The 18,469-nt window shown below is 51.0% G+C and overlaps 8 protein-coding genes across 8 annotated transcripts; 7 read left to right on the top strand and 1 right to left on the bottom strand.

Annotated features, from left to right (window-relative positions):
- Positions 1–657: 657 nt before the first annotated feature.
- On the top strand, positions 658–1,128 carry Aspvir_004847 (putative BYS1 domain protein; the record flags this gene model as incomplete). The annotated part of the gene is made up of 1 exon (XM_043268069.1): positions 658–1,128. One exon carries the CDS (start codon positions 658–660, stop codon positions 1,126–1,128), a length of 471 nt encoding a protein of 156 aa, XP_043124004.1.
- Positions 1,129–1,488: 360 nt separating this feature from the next.
- Positions 1,489–2,703, bottom strand: Aspvir_004846 (putative proline racemase; the record flags this gene model as incomplete). Its single annotated transcript, XM_043268068.1, has 1 exon — positions 1,489–2,703. The coding sequence occupies one exon, from the start codon at positions 2,701–2,703 to the stop codon at positions 1,489–1,491; it is 1,215 nt and encodes a 404-aa protein (XP_043124003.1).
- Positions 2,704–4,070: 1,367 nt separating this feature from the next.
- Aspvir_004845 (a-pheromone processing metallopeptidase Ste23) lies at positions 4,071–7,795 on the top strand (the record flags this gene model as incomplete). The annotated part of the gene is made up of 2 exons (XM_043268067.1): positions 4,071–4,544; positions 4,625–7,795. 2 exons carry the CDS (start codon positions 4,071–4,073, stop codon positions 7,793–7,795), a joined length of 3,645 nt encoding a protein of 1,214 aa, XP_043124002.1.
- A 962-nt stretch (positions 7,796–8,757) lies between these two features.
- Aspvir_004844 (aldo/keto reductase family protein) lies at positions 8,758–9,775 on the top strand (the record flags this gene model as incomplete). The annotated part of the gene is made up of 2 exons (XM_043268066.1): positions 8,758–9,051; positions 9,110–9,775. The coding sequence occupies 2 exons, from the start codon at positions 8,758–8,760 to the stop codon at positions 9,773–9,775; spliced, it is 960 nt and encodes a 319-aa protein (XP_043124001.1).
- A 553-nt stretch (positions 9,776–10,328) lies between these two features.
- Positions 10,329–11,438, top strand: Aspvir_004843 (cleavage and polyadenylation specificity factor subunit 5; the record flags this gene model as incomplete). Its single annotated transcript, XM_043268065.1, has 4 exons — positions 10,329–10,369; positions 10,469–10,720; positions 10,824–11,071; positions 11,143–11,438. The coding sequence occupies 4 exons, from the start codon at positions 10,329–10,331 to the stop codon at positions 11,436–11,438; spliced, it is 837 nt and encodes a 278-aa protein (XP_043124000.1).
- A 1,454-nt stretch (positions 11,439–12,892) lies between these two features.
- On the top strand, positions 12,893–13,945 carry Aspvir_004842 (lipase family protein; the record flags this gene model as incomplete). Its single annotated transcript, XM_043268064.1, has 4 exons — positions 12,893–12,980; positions 13,035–13,200; positions 13,251–13,587; positions 13,646–13,945. The coding sequence occupies 4 exons, from the start codon at positions 12,893–12,895 to the stop codon at positions 13,943–13,945; spliced, it is 891 nt and encodes a 296-aa protein (XP_043123999.1).
- Positions 13,946–14,527: 582 nt separating this feature from the next.
- On the top strand, positions 14,528–15,688 carry Aspvir_004841 (DUF3431 domain-containing protein; the record flags this gene model as incomplete). The annotated part of the gene is made up of 3 exons (XM_043268063.1): positions 14,528–14,910; positions 14,975–15,417; positions 15,642–15,688. The coding sequence occupies 3 exons, from the start codon at positions 14,528–14,530 to the stop codon at positions 15,686–15,688; spliced, it is 873 nt and encodes a 290-aa protein (XP_043123998.1).
- Positions 15,689–16,451: 763 nt separating this feature from the next.
- Aspvir_004840 (putative dephospho-CoA kinase) lies at positions 16,452–17,270 on the top strand (the record flags this gene model as incomplete). The annotated part of the gene is made up of 1 exon (XM_043268062.1): positions 16,452–17,270. One exon carries the CDS (start codon positions 16,452–16,454, stop codon positions 17,268–17,270), a length of 819 nt encoding a protein of 272 aa, XP_043123997.1.
- Positions 17,271–18,469: the final 1,199 nt, after the last annotated feature.

Here is an 18,469-nt window from a genome sequence, read left to right as displayed (position 1 = left end):
ACTGCCTTGGCAGGTAGAGTCCGACTGTTGTCCTGGTACTTGCAGGTGACTACTCTTGCATTACTAGATCCTTCGATACCTTGATATGACCAACCGAATCTGGGAAGTTGAGACATGCATGCTTAATGCCCTTTTGGAGAGAGACTGTTTGCTCATTGGAGGCGGCGGTCTACTTTGACTCGGAATTTTAGTAATGGGGCCTAATGGAGTACCAGGGGAATGAGGAGGTGAGTGGAGGAGTCGCGATGATTTTCAGGTTCGGTGGCCTTACGATGAGCGACGAAGATTATGAGTGGACGGGATTCGACTCTTTTGTGGTAATGTCTTGGATGGAAGGATGTATGGCCGGGGTTGATTGCATGATTGCGCCGGATGAACCGGACGATGCTGAGGCTCCAGGTGCAGTTCTTTGCCCTTGATCCATGAGACTCAACACGAGATGTCTCAGTCATGACTTGACTCGAGATGGCAATGCTCGCGGTGTCTGCCATCACAAAGTATGTCATGGAACCAACAGAGGTAGCAGAGGATCATGAGCTTCGAGAATGGCAAACCGCCATCTATAAGAACCCCGTCGACCACCTTGACTCTCACTCTATCTTCATCTTCACCATCACATCGAATTCAGAACAAGCATCCTGAGAACCAAAGTCAAACATGCACTTCACGACCCCCCTCCTCAGCCTCGCGGCCCTCATCCCCCTGGCCTCAGCCGTAGGCAATGCCGTCGTGACAAACAACTGCGCCGCCCCAGTCTACCTCTGGTCCGTCGGCGGCTCCGTCGGCCCCAAGCAGACCATCCAGCCGGGCCAGTCCTACTCCGAGGCCCTGCACCACGATCCCGCGTCCGGCGGCATCGCGCTCAAGATCACCCGTACCGACAACGGGCTCTACGACGGCAGCCCCCAGCTCAACTACGCGTATACCCTCGACGGCCAGACCGTCTGGTACGACATGAGCGATGTCTTCGGCGATCCGTTCTCCGGGAGCGCTGTTGTCGTGAAACCGGCTACAGCGACCTGCCCGGCCATTTGCTGGGCGAACGGCGTCCCCCCTGGTGGTAGCCAGGTCAAGAACTGCGGAGCGGATGGGGATATTGTGCTTACGCTTTGTGCGCAGAGTTGTTAGTTTGAGTTGGGTCTATTCAGGGTTGGGCCTGAAATGGGATTAGGATGAGTTGGTGGTGATTTATGTGAAAGTCGCCTTCCTGGATTATGAGTTAGGTCTCCATGGCATAATGGATAATGTTTGAATGAAGTATGTTGCTCCTTCGGTAACGGTTACACTTTGATAAACAGAGAACATTATTCTCCTAAGAGTTTGTGACACGGTGCTTGCTCAGTCATAATGATGAATGTGTCCTATAAGATTCCCCTCAGTTTATGACAGGAAAGAAGATATATCTGAAGGCTTACCATGTGCCTATCCAAAGGAAATCCTAAATGTCCTAATAGCAGGCCATGTATAACTATCCCGCCGTTTAACATGCTAAGAGTTCGTATCCCGGCCAAGGGAAACCTTCTCCATTGTAAACCCGCTTGACGATATTCCATCCCCGTGCTCCACCACAAACACTGATGCCCCAGTATAGAACGCTTGACCTTCGACCTGGACAATGACTGCATTGAGACCTCCACCATCTACTCCATCAATACTCACCTCCTCCACAATCTCAGCGCTGAAAGCTCCTGTCTCGAAATGATTCGAAACCAAGGAGTTATACGCCCAACGCTGACCCAGAGACCTTACCCCCTTTGCATAAGCGAGCGCCATCCGTGCTGTTACACACGACCCCGTCGGCGATCGGTCGATCTGATTCTCTCCAAAGTAGCACAGACCCGTCTCTGTACCTTGCACACCATCCGGTTGGAAACCAAGCGTCGGGTCCACAACCATCACCGAGTATAGGAACGATAGGCGCCGGTCGTGGGGATGCCGAACCGCATCCTGAACCTCCGGCAGCCTCATGAGATATGGTTTGAGTTTCTGGATGCAGCGCGTCATTGCATCGAGGTCCAGCTCCCGCAAGCCGCCGCCGAAGCCGAGCTCGTTCGCCTGGATAATGGCGTAGAATGCGCCGCCGTAGCTGATATCCAGCACGATGGAGTCTCTGCCGCTCAGCTCGGGCCATCGGATCTCTGGCGCAATGGGGACCGCCATCTGGATGCGTGTTGCAAATGCAGGCGTGGATAGGAACGTCACCGGCCGCGAGGGGTCGGATTTTCGCCCATCAGCCGTGACGGGGACCGTCACGCGCACCAGACCGCAGGGGGCGTGGATGTTCAGTTGGACGGTCTGCGTGTCTGCCTCGAAGACGAGTTCCTCGTGGCGCGGGAATACAGTGTAGTCGTGCGTGTCGATGAGGAATCGACCCAGTGCGATGGTCGCGTGTCCGCACATGGTCGAGAACCCTTCATTGTGGATGAAGAGGACCCCGATGTGGGCTGCTCCGGACGAGACCAGCTCGGTCTCCGGGCGGATGATGGCGCCGTACATCCCGTCGTGGCCGCGGGGTTCGAGCATCAGGCGTTTGCGGATGTGGTCGTGCTGCTGTTTGGCTTGGTCTCGTTGCTCGAGGAGAGTCCCTGAGAGGGTTGGGAAGCCGGAGTAGACGATGCGGGTGGGTTCTCCGGTGGTGTGCATGTCGATGCAGCGGATGGGCTGGTTGGAGCCGTTCTCCCCGAGAGATTGCGCTATATCCATGGCGATGGTTGATCTGGTACTTGCTATCTAGTCGATGATGTTTCAACTCGGACAGTGCTGTAATGGATCTACATGATAATGCAGGTTCTCCGCAGTCATCAGTTCAAGGTGGGGTACGCATTTATGCATTCTACCCTAACAAGCGTTCGATATTGAGGGATCGGTTTTCCGCTGCTGTTTAATAGGGCCTTGGACCTATCCTTGAGCGAGCTTCAATTAGAGTCCTAAGTTGTTGCTGAGTTCCATCTATTCTGGACAAGAAGATGATAAAGCTTTGTGCAGATAAGCATTCTGAGTATACCAGGGTCAATCTCTGGTGTCTATCAATCATGAAGACAAAGACCTGCAGGAACACATTTCAGAAACAGCTCCTGTTCGATCAATTCTTTGATGTCTCGACTTGCGTTGGCTGAGGGTTTACCCACTGAGTGATGTATAAATCCGCAGCTGACTACCTGTATATATCAGAGGCATAAACTGGGATGTGCGTCCAAGGGTGCAATGCATGGGCTCTGTCATATTTTGAGCAACGCTAAACAGATAATATCTATATCTTTGTTCACAAACATTATTTATTATAGCAAACACATGAGCTCTGCTTAGAGACATAACTGACTGTAGAACTGAAATCCAGAGTTCCTGACTGAATGTATGTATGGTCTCTTGATTACCCACTGGGCCACTGCCTTAGGCAAGGAAATATAGCCCTTCTAAGAGCGTAAACAGTTGTGGACATGTTGGAAAGATCCACTATACTATATCAAATTGGACAAGGGTATGTTTTCATAACAGAAACAATGCTATAAGCTAACAGCGTCTATTGGCATGGTCCTGAAGATCCTGTAACCAATATAAGTAGTGTAACTGGACGTACGAAGTGCATCCACAGCAAACACACTTATTTTATTATTTCAAACTGACTGATGTTTCCAGTATCTGAGCACTGTTCGCTCTCCCGTGATGATCAACATTCCTCAAGGATGGCGAAAGAGTACGTACTGGTTCACCGCCTGGTTGCCCAAGGCATCATGCCTCACCGCCTCCTGGATGGGGATGTTCTGTCGTCAACCCTCAATCATCATCCTCATCACCGTTTTGGTTCTCTTTATTTATCACCTTCATATGTGATTCTCATGATTCATCTCCATTGGATGTTTGCTTTCTTCAATTCAATTTACTTTGCATAGTTGCATGTACATATCGCCCTTTGTTTTCCGTCCATAAATTTGTCCGTACTGTTCCTCCTTTCCCCAGCCTTTTTTATCCTTGCGTAGTTGCGCAATCCAGTACCTAGCTCCGGGGCCACTGTTTAAACTCCGCCTGCAATTCCCTAGCGGCTTTCCCCTTGGGCAACCCTCGCGCATCGCATGCCTCCAAGGTCCTCTACAGCTCTCCGCCTGTGGAACTCTAGAGGTTTCCTCTATTTCAATCCTGGTTATCTTCGCCCCTTCTCACTCGTGCCTTCTATCGCCTCCACGGCGATTGCCCCTCATTTCTCCTCTTCGCCACGTCGTCGCTTGAATTGCCCTCAGTCTCTGCTGTCACGCTGTTGGTCTCCTCACTCCCTTCCCCGGTCTACTTTCGCTCCTTTCTCAGCTGCAGCCGTCACCATGGGCTCCATCGAACGCATTACGGAGCATTTGGAAAAGCCAGAGCTCGATGATCGCTCCTATCGAGTTATTCGCTTGGCCAACAAACTGGAGGCGCTCTTAGTCCATGATCCTGAAACGGACAAGGCTAGCGCATCCGTCAATGTCAATGTGGGAAATTTTTCAGATGCAGACGATATGCCAGGAATGGCTCATGCTGTAGAGCATTTACTCTTCATGGGAACAAAAAAGGTAGGTTGCAAATAAACTTGTCGAATATCAGGTTTCGGTTGATGAAGTTCAAGTGACTAACTTCGTTGCCATCCTGATAGTTCCCGAAAGAAAATGCCTACAATCAATATCTTGCCTCTCATTCTGGCTCGTCGAATGCATACACAGCAGCTACCGAGACGAATTATTTTTTTGAGGTCTCTGCTACGGCCGACTCGGGAGATGGGAAGCCCAACGGCCAATCCTTGACCAACGGCGCAACTAACGGCTCAGCTAACGGCTCAACTGACGACTCAACTGACGGCTCAACTAACGGAACGACCAACGGAACAACCAACGGCGCCGATGCGTTAGCGGAGTCAGACACTTCCGAGCCCTCGTCCCCTCTGTATGGAGCGCTCGATCGCTTCGCGCAGTTCTTTGTGTCTCCGCTTTTCTTGGAGTCTACTTTAGATCGCGAGCTGCGTGCGGTGGATTCGGAGAACAAGAAGAACCTCCAGAGTGATTTATGGCGCTTGATGCAGTTGAACAAATCATTGTCCAACCCCGGCCATCCTTATCACCACTTCTCCACGGGTAACCTCAAGACCCTGAAGGAGGACCCTCAGCAACGCGGCTTAGAAGTTCGCAGCGAATTTATCAAGTTCTACGAGAAGCACTATTCAGCGAACCGAATGAGATTATGTGTGCTCGGGCGAGAGTCTTTGGATGAGCTTGAGAAATGGGTCGAGGAGCTGTTCTCCGAAGTGGAGAACAAGGACTTGCCGCAAAATCGATGGGACGATGCTCAACCCTGGAGGGACGAGGATTTGGGGATTCAAATCTTCGCTAAGCCCGTCATGGACACCCGCTCTTTGGACATTTACTTCCCATTCCTGGATGAGGAGACCCTCTACGAGTATCAACCAAGTCGGTATATCAGTCACCTGATTGGCCACGAAGGACCTGGCAGCATTTTGGCTTATATCAAGGCGAAGGGATGGGCCAACGGGTTGTCTGCCGGCGTCATGCCCATCTGTCCTGGATCAGCCGCTTTCACCATCTCGATTCGTTTGACGAAAGAGGGATTGCAGCAGTACCGAGAGGTAGCCAAGGTGGTCTTCCAGTATATCGCGATGTTGAAGGAAAGGGAGCCGCAGCAGTGGGTTTTCGATGAGATGAAGAACTTGGCCGAGGTTGAATTCCGCTTCAAACAAAAATCCCCTGCCAGTCGATTCACCAGTCGACTGAGTAGCGTCATGCAGAAGCCCCTTCCCAGAGAATGGCTTCTCAGTGGTTCCCTCCTGCGCAAGTTCGACCCCGACCTTATCAAGGAGGCTTTGTCATACCTTCAGCCTGACAACTTCCGGCTGATTATTGTCTCTCAGGAGTATCCGGGAGACTGGGACTCCAAGGAGAAGTGGTACGGTACCGAGTACAAAGTTGGAAAAATACCCCAGGACTTCATGGCCGACATCAGAAAAGCCTTGACTACCACTCCAGAGACTAGACTGTCTGAGCTTCATATGCCCCACAAGAACGAGTTCGTTCCAACTAGACTCTCGGTGGAGAAGAAAGAAGTATCAGAGCCAGCAAAGACACCCAAGCTCATTCGTCATGATGACCATGTGCGCCTCTGGTTCAAGAAAGATGACCGTTTCTGGGTACCCAAAGGCACTGTCCATATCACGCTCAGAAACCCGCTAGCGTGGGCCACCCCTGCTAACTTGGTGAAATCGAAGCTGTATTGCGAACTTGTCAAGGATGCTTTGGTGGAATATTCGTACGACGCTGAACTTGCTGGGCTTGACTATCACCTCTCCGCCAGTGTCTTCGGATTGGACGTGTCTGTTGGAGGGTACAACGACAAGATGGCTGTTCTGCTGGAAAAAGTATTTACGAGCATGCGCGACTTGGCTGTCGATCCGAATCGCTTCCACATCATAAAGGAACGCTTGTCTCGGGGATATCGCAACGCAGAGTATCAACAGCCGTTCTATCAGGTCGGTGATTATACCAGATATTTGACCTCTGAGAAGACATGGATCAACGAACAATACGCTGCTGAATTGGAGCATATCGAACCGGGGGATATCGCGAACTTCTTCCCCCAGCTACTCAGCCAGAATCATATTGAGGTCCTAGCGCATGGCAACCTGTACAAGGAGGATGCCCTTAAGATGACAGACGTGGTGGAGAACATTCTGCATAGCCGCCCTCTGCCCCAGTCACAGTGGCACGTGAGGCGAAACATTATCATCCCTCCTGGAAGCAATTATGTCTACGAACGCACGCTCCGAGACCCCGCAAATATCAACCACTGCATTGAGTATTATGTTTATGTTGGAAGTATCACAGATGATGTGCTCCGAGCAAAGCTCTTGCTGTTTGCACAGATGACAGATGAACCTGCTTTTGATCAACTTCGAAGCAAGGAGCAGCTTGGATACGTTGTTTGGAGTGGTGCACGCTATTCCGCCACCACCATTGGTTACCGAGTCATTATCCAGAGTGAGCGTACGGCCGAGTATCTCGAGTCACGTATCGATAACTTCCTCATTCAAACAGGAGAGACATTGAACAATATGTCCGATAAGGATTTTGAGGGTCACAAGCGAAGCGTGATCAACAAGAGACTGGAGAAACTCAAGAATCTGAGCTCCGAGACATCGCGGTTCTGGAGTCACATCGGCTCGGAATATTTCGACTTCTTACAGAATGAAAGCGATGCGGCCAACGTCAGGGCTTTGACTAAGGCTGATATCGTGGACTTTTATAAGCGGCTTATTGACCCTCGCTCGCCCACCCGGGGTAAACTTTCCATCTATCTAAATGCTCAAGGGGGTGCGCAACCCAAAGTTGAAGGCAAAGACCAGCAGTCCCGGCTGGTGTCTCTACTTGGAAAGCAATTGGAGAGCGCCGGCTTTGCCGTGGATACGAGCCGCCTGGGCTCTGTATTTGAGAGCGCTGGTCTCTCCGGTAGTAACACAGATCAGATTCTCGCTGTCTTGAAGGAGTTCTTGCACTCTGAGATGAGCTTATCGGAGCAGCAGACAGCACCGGTGCTTGAGCAAGCCCGACAGAACATTGGTCTGCATGTGAAGCAACTTGGCATTGAAACTGCCGACCAGGACTCCAAACCCGTGACTGATGGTGTTGTCAAGTCCAAGACTGATCGGAAGGTGACCTACATCACCAACGTGCCCGAGTTCAAGGCACGCATGGTTATGAGCGCTGGACCCATCGCGGTCACAGATATTAGCGAGTTTGAGGATTTCGACGCCAAGCTCTGATATCTTTTCAGAAGTATAATTCTCCGGTGTTTGTGATAGATGTGATTTAATTCAACCTATTAAGCATTTGCTGGGTATGTTGCATGAGGTCGGCATTTCCGGGGGTTCATGGTGCTTCCAGGTTTGGTAGATGCAGCTAAGAGTTGGGCAATTGTATCACAAATATACTATTCATTTAGATTGCTAGACTATAGTGAAGATGGTCCCATAATATTGGATTAGTGTATCTTAATTGTAACTTGTCATGCTCTCTAACAGTATACCATGATTTGATCAAGCCCGACCGCCTCCTAACCCGTCTTCAACTCACAGAAGATCTTCTGGATGCTTCTATGTCGGACCTTCATTACAAATCAAGATCAGATGGCTAGCAAACAGTGCGGGAGCAAAGCCATCCGTTACCGATGGTGTCAAAGTGATCAATAATGAGTCCGTATGCAACTCGGAATTCGGATGTAAGAATAGGCTCCAAGTATTAAGGACATTGATTGGGCCCATCGTATAGGCAAGGGACCTCGCCACCTTATAGCTACTAGTACTGCAGCTTGTCCTAAGCATTTAGTTAAAAGTAGGTGACCCCGTAGAGGCTACGCAGATCGTGCAGTGATTGGCCGAGTCGTATTCAAGGTTGATTTCAAATCCGATTACCTCTCCATTTCTCCATTGCATCATCATCTTCTTCCATCCTAGACCACTACAATTGGTTACTTCATGTACAATGGCTCCATCTCTTGCAATCGAATTGACGATTCAGACACTTCATGTATGGAGATAAGCTTGATCAGCGGACTTTACAATTGGATAATGTCCAAGTTCCCACGCAACTTTGGCCATTGAGCAATGTATAAATACCAAGCCGATTGACGTTTTCCATGACAGATTCAATCCATCAACATATACATCTACACTATCTTCTTCAGAATCAGATCTGCTTCAGGCAATCCCCTTGATCGTAATACACAATGGCCAGTTCTCACGCCCAGATAATTTTTGGCGGTGGTCTCTTCGGTAGTCCTGCGTGGTCCACCCCGGAGAAGGTGGAAGAGTTCCTTCAAGTCCTGGAACGGAACAACGTCAAGGCCATCGACACCGCACAGATCTACGGCACAAGCGAGGAACTCTTGGGACAAACCAATGCCGCGAAGCGCTTCGTCATTGACACCAAGGTCGCTGGTGGCTTCGTCCCCGGAACCTCCACCAAAGACCAGGTGATCAAAGTCGGCAACGAGAGTCTCCAAAAGCTGGGCACGGATAGTGTAAGCTCGCTTCCATTTCTCATCTGACTTGCATTGCACGGACTGACCGCGATCATAGGTGAACGTTTACTATATTCACGCGCCGGACCGCGAGGTCCCCCTCGAGGAAACCCTCGCGGGCATCAACGAGCTCCACAAGGCAGGAAAATTCAAGCACTTTGGTCTGTCGAATTTCCGCCCGGAGGAGGTGCAGGAGGTCGTCCGCATCGCCAAGGAGAAGGGCTACGTCCTCCCTTCCGTCTACCAGGGCAACTACAACGCCATAGCCCGCCGGATCGAGACGGAGTTACTGCCCGTCCTCCGGGAAAACAACATCCGCTTCTACGCGTACAGCCCCATTGCCGGTGGGTTTCTGACCAAGACGAAAGAGCAGCTCCTCGCTGGCGGCGAGGGACGCTGGGATCCAAACAGTATGGTTGGCCAGGTCTATAATAAGCTGTACAATAAGCCTGCAATGCTGGAGGCGCTGGATGATTGGGCTGAGATTGCGGCCGCGGAGGGAATCACCAAGGCAGAGCTGGCCTACCGGTGGGTCTTCTTCCATTCGCATATTCGCCAAAATCTAGGGGATGCGGTCTTGGTCGGAGCCTCTAAGATCAGTCAGTTTGAGGAGACGGTCGCGGCGATCCAGAGGGGTCCTCTCAGTGCAGATGCTGTGAAGCGGATCGATGCAATCTGGGAGAAGATCAAGGATCTGGCTATCTTGGACAACTTCAATGCGTGATGATGGCAGGCGATTGAATAGTGGAGTTTTGCATTCCCTCGTTTCTGTCGAACTCTTTGGACTTGCTATACAATGTACTTCTTTTCCTCTTACGAAGGCTCTCTACTGTACACTGGAGACTGCAAGGGTATGCTGTAGCAACGAGGAATCCTTGAATTGATCCAACCCTCATTCGAAAGACTGCCGTGTAGCGTAGTGCTTTCCCTGACTCGTCAATACTACCTTTGACCTCTACAGCGTCGTTTGTTAGACTGTGCCGGGATAGTCGCCAATCTCGCGGATATTCCCCGATATGAATGACATCTCAGGAATATCTACCGAAGACAAATCTGATTCAGTGGTCGACATCGAAGGTTGGTCTCACGTAGTTAGGTTTTAGGAATGTCTCGGAATCCGGCCGAACGTTTTCGCGGGACAGCTCCGATCTGCGCAATAACAGAGCTTCGACATGCGACAAGCAAGCTACATATAAACACCTCCAATTCCAAAGGAACCTCTCGCCTGCTGGACGACAGAAAACAAATTTGGATCCTGTTAATATACTTTCCTCAAAATGTCAACAACTACAGCGACATCGATGCGAAGCTCTCATCCGTGAGTCTGGCTTGGACCCTGTCCTCTTTAAGCCTTGGGGCTCTATTGCCTGTCTTCCTTTGCGCTCGTCATTTATACTGATTGTATAACTTCTATCAGACCTATCAGTCCCAAGGACTTCTCCGCACAGCAACCCAAAACTATCCGTTTATACCCCCTTTCCAATTACACATTCGGTACCAAGGAGACACAACCTGAAGAGGATCCCTCAGTCCTAGCTCGTTTAAAGCGTCTGGAGGAACATTACGTGAAACATGGCATGCGCCGAACCTGCGAGGGTGTCCTTGTCTGCCATGAACACAACCATCCTCATGTTCTGATGCTGCAGATCGCCAATGCATTCTTCAAGCTGTACGTCGTGCTAGGTTTCGAGCTGGGCTCGTCTCGAGCGCCAACTCGAAACTGTTACCCAGACTCAGCGAACGAACTTAAACTAATGCTCCGCGTGCTAAAGACCAGGTGACTATCTTCACTTCGAGGATGACGAGGTTGAAGGATTCAAGAAGCGACTGAACGAGCGTCTGGCGCCGGTGGGGTCCCAATTCTCAGGGGAAGGCGTCAATGAAGACTGGGAGATCGGTGATACGCTTGCGCAGTGGTGGCGGCCGAATTTCGAGACTTTCATGTATCCCTTTCTCCCCGGACACGTTACGCGGCCTAAGGAGTGTAAGAAGTTGTACTTCATTCAGCTGCCTAAGAAGAGTAAGTTTGCAGATTTTCACTAGGCCTTCTTCGACTTTTTAGGAGAGTTCTAACCAGCCGCAACATGATAGAGGTCCTCTCGGTCCCGAAGAACATGAAGCTGCTCGCTGTGCCGTTATTCGAGCTGTACGACAATACGGCGCGCTACGGCCCGCAACTCTCTGCCATTCCGCATCTGCTATCCCGCTATAACTTTGAGTTTGTTGACGAGAACGACAATGTTGTCGCGGCCACACCCGGGGCGCCTCTGCCCGAGCACCAGACCCTGCGGACCAAGGTTCTCGTTGGCGAAACCAACGACGGGCAGGACGCTGGTATGACGGACTACACTGAAGGTGCGGAGAATGGAGGGGAAAACGCGCAGTGATAGCATTAAAGCCCACCAAGGGCCCTGCAGCCCATTGAATGGTCCGGTATGTTGACATAATATCTTTCTGGTTCAATTGCCTTCTTGGACATCAAGCGTAGAAACTGATTCGATTACAGCAGTGAAACTCCCTCGCCTAGTAATTCCCATCTAGCTTTGCCATCAAAGACAGATATGATTTCTTAATGTACATGGTCGGCGTTCCAAGGAGCGAATGTATGCTTTTCTTTTTCCTCTTTCTTTACTTCCCTGGGTATTACGGATAATTTGCATCTCGAGCATCAATTGATGGGGTTTGAGGTGTCCTTTAGAAGTCAAAATCAGGCTTGTCAGTGAATCACAGATGTTCGTGTCTAGAAGAAAGCTGGAAGGGATCCCAGAGTAGCCTCGTACACTCTAGTACCACGTGGAAAGTACCTCACCACGTAGTGGTCAAGGCGGGACGGCATATGTAGTGTTGCATTGCATATACGCGGCAAGTCAATTATCTCGAGTCTCGGCTTCATGTGCTCCACAGCTCCTACCTGGTCATGAGGACTGCTGGAATTTATATGCCGACGCTATCTACTTTAGATATCAAGGCTCAGTCTGCGTCATGCATGCTCCGTGACGACACCTCATATAAGACAATCCATATGGTTGGCCATTCCCCTGCGCCAGGGAAAGCAACGAGGAAATCTTCCACCATTCAGTTGCTATCTCATGCAATCGACCATTCACACCGCCGGGATAATTCCTCAGTATCACGGAGTAGGATGATTTGGCCTGGAACTTGGCGTGAGCCATTTCTCGCTAGCCGCCAGCCATCTTTCTCGTCACTCGTCACTGCTAAAGAGTCAGGCACGAAGTTTATTGATTGATTTCTCTTGCCGGAGGCCGGGCACCGAGGGACTACGTTCCTTGGAAAACCACAATTCGACCAATCAGGTCCACATTGTCAAGCCTGGTTTACTGATCTCCGCGTTCTTCACACCTTTCTGGTCTTTGGAACGGCTGGGGCTTCTGCAGGATGCGGGGATGGTCCCGCCATTGGTGCATACGGAGTAGTACCTAGCAGATACTACTTTCTTTTTTCCATGGTCGGCGAACGGGCCAACATCCTATTTGAGTCAGCGAGGAATGGGGAAGTCACCAGGAATGTGTCAGATTGCCCGAGAGAAGCGCCGCCCCTTGTTTGCAATGATGCCGGTTGGTTGAGGGCTGACTGGGCCTACCCCGCCCTGGATTGTTCGCGAGGAATGCCCTCGGCTGACAAGCAAGTCGGGATAACATTGGAGAGTGGAGAGGACGGCTATGAGTGGTTATGTGGGCTCCGGCAGAGTATAAATTCTCCGCATTCCTTCAGGATCGCTGAGGATGGGTATCCAGGTGTCGCGTCGTCTTCTGGGGGCCTATCGCGCAGAGTCTGCCTACATTATCTCTGAAAGGGTTGTCTTGAGTATAGGCTCGGCATTATGATCCAATTGAAGTCTGTCTGTACGCTGGCTGTTGCGGCGTTTGCTGCGCTGGGTGCTGCGGCGCCAGCAAGGTTGGCGGAGCGAGGTATGTCCGACGCTTCCTAAGATTGAGCTATGTGTGGTGCTAACTGTTAAGTAGCTGTGTCCTCGTCGGTGCTGCAAGAATTGTCATTGTTTGCACAATACTCTGCTGCCTCTTATTGTACCAACAATATCAATTCCACGGGCACCAAGCTGACGTGCTCTACTGGGAACTGTCCGCTGGTCGAGGCAGCCAACACCAAGACCCTTTCAGAGTTCTACGAGTAGGTCGATCCCATGCATGAGTAGCTTGCATATCTAACAGAGCTGGTAGTTCCTCCTCGTATGGAGACGTGGCAGGCTTCTTGGTTGCAGACACCACAAACAAGCTGCTTGTGGTCTCTTTCAGAGGAAGTCGCACGATAGACACCTGGATTGCGAATCTGGACTTCGGTCTGGAGAGTATCAGTGATGTTTGCAGCGGATGCTCGGTACATTCGGGATTCTGGAAGTCCTGGGAAGTCGTTGCCAATGCGCTGACGACCGAGCTCAACTCTGCCGTTGCAGCCTACCCTGGCTATACAATTGTTTTTACTGGACATAGCTTTGGCGCTGCTCTTGCAACACTGGGGGCTGCTACGTTGCGGAAAGCCGGGATACCCGTTCAGCTGGTAAGTCATCCCTTGCCAACTTATGTAAGGGCGTAATGGGACTAATTGGTTTGTGAAGTATGGATATGGATCACCCCGTGTTGGAAACACGGCCTTGGCAACATTCATCACCGCACAGAGTTCCAATTACCGTGTCACACACACAAACGATATTGTCCCCAGACTCCCGCCCCGAGCCTTTGGCTTCAGCCACATTAGCCCGGAGTACTGGATCACGAGCGGCGACGACGCGCCTGTCACGACGTCTGATATCACGGTCGTCCAGGGAATTGACTCAAGCGCTGGAAATGCGGGAGAGGATTTTACCAGCGTTGAGGCCCATAATTGGTATATTGGCCATATTGATGGTTGTCCATAAGCGCAGTATATAAACATCTTTTGGATAGTATAAAAGGGCCGGGATAGCTTAGGCTTGGGCTCATGAATGAGGAAATGACATTGATGACCTATTTTTGCCAATGCAACCAGTTTCTAATGGAGTTTTCCTCATGATCATGTCAAATTGGTAGAAATAAACTGTACAGAGTTACAGATCTCTGGATCCACATAGTGGACATGTGTGGCTCTGGGGAAGTTTGTTTGGTTTGGACTTGGACACCTGGAGTTTATCCCCGGCTTCGTCCACTCGCTCTGATCATCGGGTGGTGAAAGCTGGCTCGACGGAGTGCATTCTTACTGAGAGCTCATTTGTTTGAATCTAATATTAATTCTGTCATGATTAACGACCAGTAGCGCCCATTCCTTTTGAATGTCTTTACGCAATTGAATCCACCCTCGAAGCCTGTCCAACTCCGCCGGGCAGCCGACTCTGCGCATTCTCAACATCTCTTCAACACGCCGCGATGGTCGCTGCTCCATGCTGCTGATACTCTTTCTGTGATCAGTAATAGCGGAATTGCCCTAAAGCCCTACTCTCAGGGACTCATCTACGTCTGCAACCATGCTGTTCTTCGGCGGCGGAGTCCAGAGCCCGCGCCGTCGCAGTAAGGAAAAGGCGATCCTCGTCACAATTCTCATCGTCTACGCTCTATACTTTCTGTTCTTTTCGAAAAGTTCCGGAGACCGAGAGTCGGCGGTCTCGGTTCATAATGCGGTACACGGTGAAGGGGCGAACCGGGACTCGCGTTCGGGGCAGGCATCCCCGTCGCACGACAACAAGAGAATTGAGAAAGATATGGTGGTCGCGAGCATGAAGAGTGATAATACCTCATGGTTGTTCGAGAATTTCCCCGACTGGCATAAGAGTGTCTACGTGGTCGACGATAGGAATGCGGAGTTGACCGTGGCGCAGAACAAAGGACGGGAGTCCATGGTATATTTGACGTATGTGCTTTGCTTCGGTCCGTTACCTTATTGCGTGAAGGCTAGTTCTGACGGCGGATGATAGATACATAATTGATAATTATGACCACCTACCCGACGTGATGCTTTTCATCCACTCGCAGCGCTATCAATGGCACAACGACGATCCCTACTATGATGGAGTTCCGATGCTTCGTCGTTTCCAAGTGCCTTATCTCGAAAAGCAAGGCTATGTCAATGTGCGCTGTGCTTGGACTCTCGGATGTCCGGCGGAGATCCACCCACACACCGATACGCACCGTGACGACGTGCATGCGGGGGAGTATTTCAAAAAGGGCTTCATCGAGCTGTTTCCTGGGGTTGACGTACCAGACGAGGTTGGAGTGTCATGCTGCGCGCAGTTTGGAGTCACAAGCTGGAAGGTCCGCGAACGGCCCAAGAGTGACTATGTGCGGTTCAGGAAATGGTTGGCTGAGACGCCCCTCAAGGATGATCTCAGTGGACGAATAATGGAGTACTCATGGCATAGTAGGTTCCCCGACCCCTGAGTCAGAGTGTCTTTAAAAAGCAAACGCGGTGCTAACAGCTATCAGTGATCTTTGGCCAGGGACCAGTACACTGCCCCACGGCGGAAGAATGCTATTGCAAGGTGTTCGGTTTATGCGATCTGACATGTCCAAACGAAAGGGAATGCGCTGGGCGCTATGTGCTGCCGCCCTACTCAACTCTTCCACAGGGTTGGCCGTACATAGGTTGGAAGGGCCAGCAGCAAGATCCCAGTACAGGACTTCCAGCCTAAGCTTAGATTTGCTACTGCTATCTGAGTTAGCTCCGGTCCTTTGTCGAGTACCTGTGCTCTTAAGAAGCAGACTTCACCGTACTGCCGCGGCTGGAGAGTAGAAGTGCTGCACCCGCTGAGAGCTGGACTCGACTTTGGTTCATTCTGGCTGTACTGCAAGCTGGCTCAAGGGACGTGCCAGTCTAAGTCAACCAATGGAACGTCCTCGAGCTCTAGGGGAGCTTAATTGACATGGCCGCGCTCCGGTACATCATCTTCAGGGGCTGGATTTGTCGTCACAGATACGATCGATTCTGAGAGAAGTTTGGTGTCTCGATTCCCTTGAAGCCTTGAATTGCCGGAACCACATAGGCTGTTCTGTACGAACCTGTGCAGCCTCACGAAAAGTATGATGATAGTTTTGTAATATCCTTCTCGATGATACCTATTTACTCTTATGAAAGACATGCATGAGAACTCAAATATCAGTCAACTCTTCCTACCAAGCCCAGTTGTAAACGTGATAGCCAGCAGCTTGCACAAAGGTACTTCGGCCGAGGTTGACGGGAGTCCCCGCATCCCGAAAGCTCCTCCAACTCTTCTTTGTAGATATTCAACGTCATCATTCATAACAACAGCATCCTTACGACCTACATGCTCAATTAATCCAACAACTCATGAGCCCATCCGACAATAGACAATAGATTTATCCCACGTCGACCCACCTCACCTCCGCCAGAGCACAATCTCCCCCTCTGTCTACCGGAGCACCAAACCCCCCAAAATGCTCATAATCGGCCTAACCGGCTCCATCGCAACCGGCAAATCAACCGTCTCAACCCTGCTCTCCTCACCCCCGTACTCCCTCCCCATCATCGACGCAGACCTTCTCGCCCGCCAGGTCGTCGAACCAGGCACCCCAGCCTACAAAGCAATAGTCAACTACTTCGGCCCCAGCACGCCCGACCTCCTCCTCCCAGCTTCAGACGATGATCCAACGGGTTCACACCGACCACTGAACCGGCCCGCGCTCGGCCGGCGCGTGTTCGGGACCAGCGAGGAGCGCAAGCGCGACCGCATGATCCTCAACAAGATCGTGCACCCCGCGGTGCGGTGGGAGATCTACAAGGCGCTGATGTACTACTATGTGCGCGGCCACTGGGCCGTTGTGCTTGACGTGCCGCTGTTGTTTGAGAGTGGGATGGATTTGATCTGTGGGACGGTGGTGGTTGTGGGCGTGAGGGATCCGGCGGTGCAGATGGCGCGGCTGCGTGCGCGGGATCCGCATTTATCGGCTGAGGATGCGGAGAATAGGGTGAGGAGTCAGGGGGATGTTCGTGGGAAGGTTGAGAAGGCGGAGTTTCGGGGGACTGGGTCGGCGAGGGGGGTTATTGTGTGGAATGATGGGGATAAGGCAGACCTGGAGAGGGAGGTCAGTAAGGCGATGGAGACGATCCGAGCATCCAGCCCGAAGTGGTGGGCGTGGGTTCTGTTGCTGGCACCGCCGTTGGGTGTAGGCATCGCGGCTTGGAACCTGGCAGTGAACTTTGCGACGCGAAAGAGTTGGCAGAAGAAAGAGAAGGAAGAGAAGGCCAAGTTATGATTTAGAAGGTGATCTGTTCGTCTACAGAGTTATTGATTTGTAAATGGCTGCGGGATTAAAAGCAAGCCTCAGGGGATCTGTGCGGCGTTCTAGAGGTAACTATAGACTCTGTAATACAAATAGCTCGGATTGAGCAAACGCATGTTTGAGAAATGAGTCTCGCTGGGTGTTTTGGACAGGGTTTTCTTACAAGCCCGGTCGGATTGACATGGGCTGATCTCTCTGAATCCGCTTGTCTTGTTTGCTTTGGCAAACAGCAGGTCATTGGGAGGTGCAAGCGCAACTATTCTCTCCTTCAAGTCCGTCATGCTGGCCATCATTAAAAACATAGCAACTCGAGCTAAACTAATTTGCACCGCAAAGTGCTGGAAATTTATAAGGTCATCATTGTACCCGTCGCTGTCTCACGCTCCTATAGTTCAATTGGATTTGAGACTCAGAGGTAGTCCCACAAAAGATGACTTGCCGTTGTTTTCGCCGTATGGAAGACTTTGAGACGGAGCAATCTCGCCTGGTTCGAGTGACGTTGCGAGTTGACAAGGCACGCTCAGCTTTGCCAAAGGGTGTGTGTCCCTTGGGCCTGGATATCAAAAGACCTGTTGACGGAGATATGCGCATTGCAGCGTCATTTCCAACCCATCAAAGAGAATATCAATCGATTGGCGATCCCAAAGATCCCACTGCTCAAGTAAGGTGGTCGCTATTTGGCATTGACAACACTAACCCATGGAAAGCAGAAGTCAATCTCAGATGAGGCTCTTACAGCATTGCAGTCTCGGCCGTGTGAGACCTTGAAGGATTTCACGAGGTGCTCTCCGTACGACGCAAAAGCGCCGCATTTTGTGGAAATCATGCCAACGTTGCTGGAGAATGTGCAACTGAAAATCGCAATTCGTTCCGTTTCTTTCACTGCTTCGGATGACTCGAAGATTCGGGTCTATTGGTCAAGTTCACGAGTGTTCGTTAAGTAGTGAAGGTGTACCCATAATCTGCGAGGAATCCGAAAAAGAAGCAGCGAATTATTCCATGTGCAAGAAGCTAAGCCTCCCAGAGCCATGGCCGGTGCTGTTTTCCTGAGCGCACGACTACTGGAGGCAGGCAGACAGAAAAGCCAGATTCAGCATCGTTTGGCCATGATTAGCGCACCCTTGAGCAGTGAGCATGTCCATTTGAAACCGGAATTCGTCGTCGGTAGACCG

This window comes from Aspergillus viridinutans, assembly GCF_018404265.1.
Source record: "Aspergillus viridinutans IFM 47045 DNA, scaffold_2, whole genome shotgun sequence".
NCBI lineage: Eukaryota > Fungi > Ascomycota > Eurotiomycetes > Eurotiales > Aspergillaceae > Aspergillus > Aspergillus viridinutans.
This window is presented reverse-complemented; position numbering and strand designations above follow the sequence as displayed.